At 39.0% G+C, this 12,640-nt stretch overlaps 1 protein-coding gene across 1 annotated transcript; it reads left to right on the top strand.

Moving 5' to 3' along the window:
- Positions 1-7,504: 7,504 nt before the first annotated feature.
- On the top strand, positions 7,505-11,798 carry il12ba (interleukin 12Ba; the record flags this gene model as incomplete). The annotated part of the gene is made up of 5 exons (XM_080415515.1): positions 7,505-7,757; positions 8,350-8,452; positions 8,919-9,163; positions 10,102-10,274; positions 11,634-11,798. The coding sequence occupies 5 exons, from the start codon at positions 7,505-7,507 to the stop codon at positions 11,796-11,798; spliced, it is 939 nt and encodes a 312-aa protein (XP_080271641.1).
- Positions 11,799-12,640: the final 842 nt, after the last annotated feature.

Consider the following 12,640-nt stretch of genomic DNA (forward strand, 5'->3'; position numbering starts at 1 on the left):
GGTCTCATGCAGCTATAGATACAGTACAGTGGTCTCATGCAGCTATAGATACAGTACAGTGGTCTCATACAGCTATAGATGCAGTACAGTGGTCTCATGCAGCTATAGATACAGTACAGTGGTCTCATGCAGCTATAGATACAGTACAGTGGTCTCATACAGCTATAGATACAGTTCAGTGGTCTCATGCAGCTATAGATACAGTACAGTGGTCTCATACAGCTATAGATGCAGTAAAGTGGTCTCCTTTTTACAATAGGCGGAAATTACATATTTGTACTGCATGCAAAACACTGCATGGTTCTTGCCCAAAACTGCATGAGATTGGCATAAATGTGACATGTCTGTACAGGGGAGGCTTGTATGTATCCATTTAACCCATTTCCATTCACATATATTGAGGTGACAGCTCAAGGGACCATTTGGAAAATGGTGATGGTCGTTTTTCCCTCGCCAAAATGTTGTCTTAACTTTGAATCATTAGGTATTTAGCCCCCTTCCCGACAAGGTAGCATGAAAAGGTTGGTCTCATTGGAAACCTGAGGTTGTCTGGAATCAAATGGTATCTCTATCGTTGGGCTACGTCTACATTTCAGCGTTCCACAGTCTCCGAAAGACACTCTCGCCGGCGTTCCAGCCAGCCATCTCCCAGGTCTCATAGGGGTAATAAAACATTGAAAAAAACACACTTGGGACCACTTTTTTTCTTGGGATCATCAAAATCCCAATATTAGAGGTCCTATGGATGCCAAAAATCAAAACTAGAAAAAAAAATAAGCAGTCGCGCGTGGACCCCTCCTAGGGCCTCTAAATCACTTATACAAATCAAAGAGTTCTTTGTCAAGATAAAGATGTCTATACAGCACCTACAGTTTATTTCTCTTATGAGGCCAATTACATTAGGAATATGTATGATGTCTTTATTTGGAATACAGAATTTTATAGTTTTAAAACTGGTCAAAGAATCGGTCTTCCTGATATTATGTGCACATTGGCTGACATGCACTGACCATGATCTAAAAAATATTTTGTAAGGGAAGAGATAACCAATATCAGAGTTAGGTAATGTATACCTTTAACACAGAAACGTATCATTTAATAATACATTTCTCAAATGTCATATCTGTTCAAATGAAATCTAATTGAACTCAAGCATAAATGAATGCCCTCAGGTTCCTCCAAGGCAAAGCAAGTTAAGCTTCCTGACGAGAAATACATTCCTTTATTCATTATTGTTATTATTAACAGGAAGAACAGACAGTAATACAAATAAAAGCTGACAGGTGTACTTTACTAAAATGGGAGTTGGATAGCTCTCAATTGTCTTTTGCTTGTTTTCTGCCCTGTAACCATGTCTTCTGTAAGAGATAAACTTACTCTAACATTCTCACAGTCTAGGTGAAAGTATGACATAGCAAGAGCAGGCCAAAAAAAATTCTGTCAGGAATTCGGTGTGTGTGTGTGTGTGTGTGTGTGTGTGTGTGTGTGTGTGTGTGTGTGTGTGTGTGTGTGTGTGTGTGTGTGTGTGTGTGTGTGTGTGTGTGTGTTTTTCTTGTGTGTGTGTGTGTTTTTCTTGTATGTGTGATGTGTGTCCATCTGTCAAGAAGTCTGAGTAAGTGGTTGCATGTGTGTTTGTTAATGTTTTCTATGTCCACCTGTCTTGGCTCCGCCTAACTGTCTTATCTCCTGCCATGATTATAGATTCATCATACCCACTCATCATCTCATTCCATCCAACCAGTCAGAGCTGATCGACTATCACACCTGAGCTCCATCCTGTTAATCATCAACATTCTCACTCCCAACTCATCAAATACTGTCGCTTGGTCAACATCCCAACCCACTTCAACAGAAAAATCCCACGGCATCATAATATAGACGCACACAGTGCCTGTTTCAAATATCTGTGTTTGTGGCACTGTTCAGGCTGCAGGGAGTTGAAGGTAAAATGTGTGTGTGTGTGTGTGTGTGTGTGTGTGTGTGTGTGTGTGTGTGTGTGTGTGTGTGTGTGTGTGTGCGTGTGCGTGTGCGTGTGCGCGTGTGCGCGTGTGTGTGTGTGTGTGTCTGCCGCACTATTTCTCTTATCTTTGCACATACATGCATGTATAAACATGTGACGAATAACATTTCTTGAATCTTGAAATACACACTACAGAACAAGGAAAGTTACACAGACACATCAGTGCTGGCTCCTAGAGGAAAGGTGACTCAAAACCATAAGACATCCACACCACCACCCATTATCTCTCTCTACCCCTTCTGTCTTAACCATGTAATTCCCTATTTTAGACTTTGTCATAACACACACACAGGGTTCAATAAAAGGTTAGGACCATGAGGTTGTATGAACAATTTCTATGTGCTCTCTCTCTCTCTCTCTCTCTCTCTCTCTCTCTCTCTCTCTCTCTCTCTCTCTCTCTCTCTCTCTCTCTCTCTCTCTCTCTCTCTCTCTCTCTCTCTCTCTCTCTCTCTCTCTCCTCCCCCCCCCCCCCCAGAAGCCATATATACTTTGTCGTATGCCAGAGAATATAGGTGTACAAGCTCTCACCAGCCGCTACACTATTTGAAAAAAAAACTTTAACACAATTTGCCCAATATGTCCAAAATAGGAACACCAGGTCGGAAGCAGTTAAATCCAAACACTGTGTGCACACACGCACATACAATGCACACACATACAGTGCACACACACACGCACATACAGTGCACACACACACACACACACACACACACACACACACACACACACACACACACACACACACACACACACACACACACACACACACACACACACACACACACACACACACACACACACACACACACACACACAGGACCATGAGGTCGTAAGAACATATTCTATGGCATGTGTTTTAATCGCCTCTCTCTCGTCCTACCCCCTCCTCTCTCTTGTCCTACTACCCCCCCCAGGAGGATGACATCACTGAAGGGTGTTCTACGGCATTTTGGAGGCATTACAGCACTGAGCCTCATAAGCAGAGCTCACATGGTCCTAACTAACACAAGACCTTGTCCAGCAAGATCAATCTTTACAACCACATAACATTACTGTATGTCAATTTATACCTTAAGAGTCACCAGCGGCTTTCAATTAAATACTTAAATATTTAATATATTTAAGATCTACGGGTCAGGATACCATACTTCTGATGTAATGTCACTTAAATCAAACTGTGTGCATAGTTGGTAAGTGAACAGCATCCTGAATATGCTGCTAACATAAAATGTAATTTATATATATGCTTTCACATACACTATCTGTATATAGTGTATGTATATAGTATCTCTTTCCCTTTGTTCTCACTCTGCCTCTCTCTCCTCACAGAATACTACAAAATATTCTGATTTTGATCAGATGAGGTAACAAATTGATAATTTTCTAATGGCAGAATTTTGTCTTCTGATAAACAATACACTAAAGTCATCAACACTTTTCCAGCAAATATTATTCAAAGACTGTCTTTGTCTCCCACGGCTCTTTATACAAGTAATATATTTGGATAAAGAGTTTGGATAAATTATGAGCATTGAATACAACCCATCTTTAATTTCTTTGCTTACCATTCAGCTCTGACGAAGGTGACTTTCCCTGAGCGATATGGATCCCATAGCCAAGAGCAGTGGAACTCCCCATTGTAATTATGTGCAGAGCAGTCCAAATAGTCTGGTGGTAAATAATGATATGCATGCATATACTATTACATACACAAACACATAGCATATACATAGCCTACTAAGAGTAGACATGTAAATACATATCTATACATACAGTATACAGATATACTGTACATAGGCAAATCTATGTTAATCATCAACATTCTCACTCCCAACTCATCAAATACTGTCGCTTGGTCAACATCCCGGGCGTCACTCCCGGTACCCCAAACCACTTCAACAGAAAAATCCCACGGCATCATAATATAGACGCACACAGTGCCTGTTTCAAATATCTGTGTTTGTGGTTGCATAGTTGGTAAGTGAACAGCTAAATTAGGACCCGACACATCCTTGGAACATTACTTATGATTGATTAAATCACTGTTTCTCAACTAGTGGTCCATTGCATAATTACAGGTGGTCCTTGGGTAAATGTTTTAACATTTAAAAATGATTATATTGGGCCTTGTTAAATGTATCAAAATGTGTTCAAGCCCATCAAATTTAAGATTTTTTTTTACCAATAGGATAATTGTAAGAAAACCCTTGAAATTGCATGTGTAATGAAAATAGCTGAGCTCAAAGCTCACAACACGTTGCAATAGTGGGCTTGTAGTTTGTATATTTTCAGTGTGGACACTGGCATGCAACCAAGTATAAATCTGCCATTAAGATCTTTAATGTTATTAAAAACAAAACTAAAACACTTCAATAGAAAGTGTATATGTCTCCTGTATTCTACTGACATCTAGTGGCCATATGTGTAAACTACAAACATGCTATTCTCTTGTAGATTAAGTGCAGAAAAAAAACCTTCATAGCAACTAAAAGGGGAAGAGTGAGATAGGCCACACCAAGCAGTGTATTCTCTCTCTTTTTCTCTCTCACATACACATGTCACCATATAGAAACAAACAGGGAAGAAATACAAACAACAATTAAAGGCCAGGTTACAAGAGGTTAGTCTAGAAGACTCTCTTCTGCTTTTGAATGCCAATTTCGAGAGTAGCTAAAACCAAAACCACATATAGGATGCCATGGGACCTAGCGTCATCTTAACACCCACTCTGACAAACTTTTACAGTTCCTCTGTAACAGAGGACCAAAGTTGCACCTTAATAACCCTTGTTCTTCCCAAAAGATTATTGTATTTTCCTTTGCCTACAGTTTGATGTGTTCTTTCTTGCCATGATAAAATATGAATTGTGTATTTAACACTCACTCCCTCATTCTGTTTTGTTGCACCCACTCAAATGTTAAATGTTAACGTTTCAACCTGGTGTCCCTTTTTGTTTTTTTTTAGCTTTTTCTTTTTAAGAATGAACTTAGCTGAGTTGTTATTTCGATTTGTCCTTTTGTTTGTCTTTTTGCTTTTCTGGAGCCTTGTGGGGGGATGAAGGGAAGGGGTCTATATTGTCATGCATTTTTTTTATGTGTGGTTATTTTGTATTGTGTTTACATGTTTAATAATTCAGAAAACGGAACATAAAGTAGGCAAAAATAAAAAGCTGGGTTAGTGATTTGCCTTTTTGTTTCTCTTATCTGCATAGATAAGTTTAGGTTGCTCATCCCTGGTTTACTTTTGTTGTTTTGCTCTTAGCCCAGCTGAGAAGAGAGCGGTCTCATTTACTCATGTTGTGCCAGGGATTCCTTTAGGCCGGTCTTAACAGTCTATCTTATTTTGAAGCAGTGTTTAATCTTTCCCACTGTGTCAGTTGGCTCAGAGGAGGTGAAGTTGTGCCAATGACATCAGAAGATGAGAATGACAAAGTAAACCTGTTTGTGGTTGTTGTTAAAAAGACCAGCGATGTAAAGTAACTAAGCACATTTACTGTATTAGTAGTACTGTACTAGTACTGTAGGCCTAGTATTTTGAGTTGTTTTAACTTTACTTGAGTACTTCCATTTCTTGATACTTCTACTCCTTTAGGCCTACATATCAGAGTTAGATCAGGGGCATGACATAATAGGCATTGTTTTTAAATATTTTCTATATATAGCAATAATGATAAATGTCCGTCTGTAGGTCACGTATCTCAAGAAACGTCTGACCAATCGACTTCAAACTCACCAAGGACCCGAGGTAGGTCGGTCGGATAGGCGGTTGTACGATCCGACCGCTATGCCCATATATGGGCTGGGCATATACTGTATGGGCCATATAAGGAGACTTGAATCACCTCCGTTCACTTCGTCTCTACAGAGCCTTCTATTGGCGAATAGACAGATACAGATACACAGGCAGAAAATGAAGGTTAGTGAGAATGACACCTATTATGAGACCAGTAATAGAAACCAACAGCTTCCCTAAAATGATGTACAGTACAGAAAAATACTTGTTTTCTATACAAATGTATTTGTATACACATAAAGTGCCCAGTAAGTAAAGGCCCAGTGAGAATCCACATTAGGCCTATTGTATTAGTTCTTAGAACTTATGTTGAGGACTAGTAGTCTGACAAGTCAGAGAACGTAGCTACCGCCAGGCCACCATCGTCCAAAAGCCCATAATAATGTCATGTCATCATAGATCTATGAATATTACAAAATAAATTAGGCTAGACGTCCATGTTAATGAAACAAAAGCGAAATGTCCCAAATCGTTTCAAATTGTTTGGGACTGGGACATCACCAGTGGTGTAAAGTAATTTACTCAAGAATTATACTTAACTAAAATGTCAAGGTACTTTTACTTAATTGAGTATTTCTATTTCTTGATACTTTATACTTGTACTCCACTACACCTCAGAGGATATGTTACTGCATTCACAAACTTCCCTCTAAAGGCATGAACGAGAATTCAACCCACTCAATGAAAGGGGAAGGGCACAATGAATGGGCCACCTTTATCGCAATGCGAACAGCCTAAAAACTTTCACTTTCCGAACAAGACAATGAAGACACACCTCGACAGGAAGTGAGAAAGTGATGTTCTGGTATTCCTATGTTTGCTTAGGACAGTTGGAAAGTGAAGTTACTCTTTAGCCTGGGAAATTTCCTTGACTCAAATGTCAGCAGCATGTATAAAAGCCGATCCAAATGTACTGTAGCATTCAAATGGTGGTGGCCACCAGCGTCAATTAAAGGTAGGGTAAGTGATATTTTTTGGTAATTTCTTTTTTTTGTTAAAAAGGTACCGTACTTTATTCTGATAGTAATCATTGCTACAGAGCATTTGTTCGATCACAGGGGTCTCTCCAGCTCTTCAGTAAACGGAATATAGTACATTTTCAGGTAGGTGGCAAAATGCAAGCCAATTAGGAGAGAGCACTGAAAATGCATTTTCTGTTAAATAAAGAGCTTGAGAGACATGGAAGACTCCTTTTACTGACCAAACACTCTATAGCAATGAGTACTATCAGAATATAGAGCTATTTAACACTTATTTTAACCAAAGTAAATCACTAACCCTACCTTTAAGGTAACTATAAATTGAATAGTTAATCTGGATAGAGGTTTTTACTTTGCTATAATGTTATGGTAATGAAGTAGACCTAATGTTTCAGGAACTGGATTTGGTGTCTTGGAGAATTCAACTTAAGTCCATATTTGTTCAAAAGTTTATAGTGTATTTAATTAACTATCTCTCTCCTTTATTTAGATGAGATTGTGTATGTTCAGCATATTTTGCGCACTTCTACAACAAGTCCATGTCCAAAACCCAAGGAATCAATGGACTCTCCTGCCAAACGGTAGGTTTGGTCACTATAGGTATCAGAAAACATGTGCTCATTTCCAATAAGTCTAGTTTAAATGTAGCTAAAAATAATTAACTGCTATTTTAGTTGTCGTTGTGGAGGTGACTGGCTCCTCCGGCCAGCTGATGTTGACCTGCTTGAACCAGACCAGTGAGGAAGATTATGATGAAATTAATAACATCTCCTGGATGAAGGACGGGGGGGTGGAGGAAGAAACCATCAGGGGGAACTCGTACCTCGTACGGTTGGATGAGAGCCAGGGTGGAGGCAACTACACCTGCCACAGCAAGAATGGATCCCTCCTCAACCACACCGTGGTACTGATCCAAGAGGATGAAGAACTCGAGAAGAAGAAGATTTTACAGAAGACTGGCCAAGGTATGGACCTGTTAGTAAGACTGGCAGACTGGCTGTGCTAAGTAGCATAATGTCCAGCCATATAGATAATAGAATATTACAATAAAAAGTGATAAAAGTACTAGCCTAGTAGTTATAAGTAGGTGAATACTGTAGTAAGTAATAAAGTGTAAAAAACTAATAATGTGTATTGTGGTAAATGTCCATAGACTTGGGTTAAGTTAAATACAAGTTGTACCTTCCCTGGGACAGAATATAGACTTATACAGTTTAAAGAGATCAATAAAGGTTAGAAAAAGTACATAATATATAGAAAATAATGGATTAATAAATTGACCAAAGATATAAAAAATATACATTCATGCAGCAAAAGGATGAATACGTAACCAAGTTATGCAAGTACCAGTAGCTTTTCAAAGTGTTTTTGTGTATGGTTTGTTTATGTGTTTGATGTGGCTAGTATACTAGCATACATGTTTGGCATACATTTGCCTATGTACAGTATATCTGTATACTGTATGTATATATATATGTATTTACATGTCTACTTTTAGTATGTATATGCCATGTGTTTGTGTATATAATATGCATGCATATCATTATTTACCACCAGACTATTTAGACTGCTCTGCACAGAATTACAATGGGGAGTTCCACTGCTCTTGGCTATGGGATCCATATCGCTCAGGGAAAGTCACCTTTGTCAGAGCTGAACGGTAAGCAAAGAAATTAAAGATGGGTTGTATTCAATGCTCATAATTTATCCAAACTCTTCTCCATACTTATATTTAAAAAAAATATTACTTGTATAAAGAGCCGTGGGAGACAAAGACAGTCTTTGAATAATATTTGCTGGAAAAGTGTTGATGACTTTAGTGTATTGTTTATCAGAAGACAAAATTCGGCCATTAGAAATGTATCAATTTGTTATCTCATCTGATCAGAATCAGAATATGTTGTAGTATTCTGTGAGGAGAGAGGATAGAGGCAGAGTGAGAACAAAGGGAAAGAGATAGAACATGGTTAAATAGAACAAATAAAGATACTATATACATACAGTATATACAGATAGTGTATGTGAAAGCAGATATATAGATTACATTTTATGTTAGCAGCATATTCAGGATGGTGTGTACATGTTATTTGCAACAGCATCTAAACCAAATCCTGTTTTGTACGTAGTGGCTATGATGGTATGGACCATACGCAGTGCTCTGTGGATCCCAGTGGACAGCGATGGACCTGCTCCTCAGCAGCAGGGGAAGTTGTCTGTTCAGTGGACAGCAGTGGACGCGGTCTGTCCTGCCTGGACAAACAGCACTGTCCCTACGCAGAGGAGACGCAGCGCGTCTCTCTCAGCATCTATGTCACCAGTGACCTTTTCCTGGTGGAGGAATACTCTCAGAACTTCTACCTGTCTGAGATAGGTGAGAATAGCCTGGTTGCATTTGATTTCCTGAAATCAATTGCAATTATAAAGTATTATAACACTTGATACTTATAAGTCATTATAAAAGGCCTTATAATGTATTATGGTTATAGTTATAAAGCATTATGAGTATTTAGGAGCTCTTATAAATCAGATTAAATCAGATTATACAGGGTTATGGGCAGATTATAATGCCTTATAAGTATGTTCATGATGCGTTATACACATAGGATGCATAGCAAGTGCTACCGATATTTCCGGAGGGGGGGGGGGGGTTACCAGGCTATGGTGAGATGTGAACGATGGTTTGATCTAATGATAGAGTTCATTTGGTTAAATGGTTAGAAAATGAATCAGCGTCCCTATTCTGGGGCAAACATTCAGTGAAAATAGCGATCTACAAGCACACAACTTGTTGTAACCCGACACATTGTGAGCTTGTAGATCTGCTATTTTCTACGAAAATATTCAGTGAATAAGGAAAAAAGGCGGGGATGTAGAATAAACCCCTAGGGCACTGCTCAATTAAGTATGAAGGGTTTCAGTGGGTACGTCCTATAGTGTCGTGCACTTAAAATGCCTGATCTACAAGCTCATTGCATTGCATCGTGCGATATGCAATTTCCACTATTTTAATTTTATAGTGTCTGTTACAAGCCTAAGTTGCCTAAGTTGTTAACACACGTCTCCTAGCAATAAAAGATTATTTCAAAGAGTCTATTTTACTTAGTGGTATATATTGCAAGTATTGTACATTTAGTTCTGATTCTGAATATACGTCATGTTGATGAAGTGATACATTAAAATGTATCCTCTGATTAAAAAGTAATTACATTTTAAAAGATGTAAGTTACAATAGTCAAAAATAAGAACGTATTTGTATCTACAGTAATGAAACCTCTCCCTCTCTCTGGTTGGTTTCTGTGTCTCTCTCAGTGAAACCTGGCAGAGTGACGATCAGTCAAGTCAACAGCACCACAATAGAGTGGGTTTACCCCAGCTCATGGAGCAGCCCCTACTCGTACTTCCCTCTCAGCTTCCAGGTGGCAGAGGTCAGGAGGGGATGTAAAGACTGTACCAACCCCTGCACGCATCTCAATCCTACAATGGTGAGAGGCTGAAGCCTGATTCATACATTGTCATGCGACAGTGTTTTTTTTAATTCATTGAATACTTTATTAACCCATTAAAACCGGGAAAGCATCTGTCATTATTTTATACTTTGGCTATTTTTAAAAAACATCATGATTTTGTGCAAATCTATATATTTTTTTAAAGCGAACATCAACTCAAATCTTTGCTTCTGGGGGTCCCTCCCTGGAACTAAATGTTTTGAGATGGTGGGTCTGTGGCCAAATACATATAATTTTGGGCGTCCTTGACATGAAAACGGTTGAGAACTTTAGGATTTAGAAGACATTTGTATAATCGGCCTCGGGTCTTAATGGGTTAACAGTTTGCAAAACAGTACAGAGGTACAATTATACAATAATGCTAAAAGAATAACACGAAAAGTCCTAAGAGGTTGTTTCCATTGTGGTCGAAATTGGCCGCACTTGTAGACCTGCTATGTTCCACGTGGGTACACAAAGGTTTTATCATATTTAAATAACCATACAATATACGATTTTTTTAAAATGTTATCAATTATTCAATCAAATCTGTCTACATGCCATCTGCCAGCCATTTATCAACAAATAATTTTTTTAGCTTTGTCAAAAAAAACAATCACTCCTTCTGGAGCAAACCTCCTCATAATGTCCCTGACCTAATCTGTTAGAAAGTCCCAATTCTGCAAGATAGTGTACGGCAGTGGTTCTCAACCTGTGGCCCGGGGCTCACTGGTGGGCCGTGATAATATTGCAAGTGGGCCCCCAAATAACTGGCAAAAAGTATGATTTTTATAAAATAACATATTTTTCAATACAAATTATGAAATTATGTTTCTTAGTTTAAAACTTGGAAAGCTCGTTTTGTATTGTGTTACTGATACATGGGAACTTAAAGTATTACATTAGTTCCATGGATCCAAGTCAGAACACAATCAATTAATTGATCACAACATGCTCTGAAAATGCACACGGCCCACCCCTCTGACCACATAGCACTTCGCTTCTGAGATTTTAAAGTAGGCCCTGATCCAGAACAGGTTGAGAACCACTGCTGTGCGGTATTGTCTTAACAATTAATATATTGTTGCTGTCAGGCAGAAACCTCTTATCTCCATATTTAGATTTTTTTTTTGTAAATTAATGCCCTACTTGATCATACTACAGCGTCACACAAAAGCATCAAAAGTCGCAGAGCTGCAAGCTCGAACACGCAGGTACGCGTTTTGAGATTGTAGATCTGCTACTTTTGCTGTTTTGGAATTTGAATCCTGAAAAGTAACAGTTTTGGACGTATGACGTTTCCACCTGACGGAGACGATATTGAAATGACATATTGTCTCTTTTTTCATTTCTAAGACCATGTTAATGGACTTTACGGACATAAGTCAGTTCAAAGTCAAGCGCAGAAGGACCACCGTGTGCGTTCGAGCTCAGGATGCTCTGTGTAACTCACAGTGGAGTGAATGGAGCCACTACAGGTTGGTGCCCTCTGCTGGTGTGAAAAGAGAAAAACATACTTAAACTGCATTATGAATGGACCCTTCGCTAAACCCCACCCCAAAAGCGATTGTCCAATGCCAGCTTAGCAACCGTTGTTAGCCTGGCATAGGTCTGGCAAGCTTTCGTCACCTGCCATAGCTGTCAATGTTATTTCGCCCGCACACACACAATCATTTGCAACATAATAGCAAGAATAGGAATACCACGATAACGCAATGGTGACTATGAACCACGTACCCAAACCCGTTGGAGGCTGCTTTTCCCAAGCTGAAATCTGCACTTAAACTGCAAGGCTGAATATGGCTGTGTTGTTGAACACATACACAGCTTAACGTCAGGAAAGTTACACGACACGACTCACTCGCCCAGGTGGTGTCAATAATAGGCTACTAATCACCGTGATCTTAACAAAATTCAGAATCACAGCGCTGCCTGTTTCGGATTCCGCATGTTAAAGTATATTCATTCATTTGTTTGTCTATTTATTAACTGCTACAGTAGGCTTACCCTGCGGTACATGAAAACTCCTGTTAGAGTCATGGATCAACTTCAACCTGGTGTTTGCACTTTCTCCATTTACGGTCCGTACATATATATAAACGTTCAGATTTCAAATATAAATTGCCTACCCTATGGCCACGGATGTTAAAATGATGCACGGGACTCTCAAAAGTACCCGTATATTCTGTATTGTTCAATAAAAAGCATTTTAATCCGATCGGTGGCCATTTTCTCATAGAGTTATAATGTATCAGTGTGCAATACACCTATCAACCGATAGGGTCGCTTTGTTGAAAGCATATGGAGAAAATGGCCACCGATCAGATTAAAATGCTTTTTATTTAACAATACGGATGATACGG

This window comes from Gymnoscopelus braueri (assembly GCF_963280865.1).
Source record: "Gymnoscopelus braueri genome assembly, chromosome: 20".
Lineage (NCBI taxonomy): Eukaryota > Metazoa > Chordata > Actinopteri > Myctophiformes > Myctophidae > Gymnoscopelus > Gymnoscopelus braueri.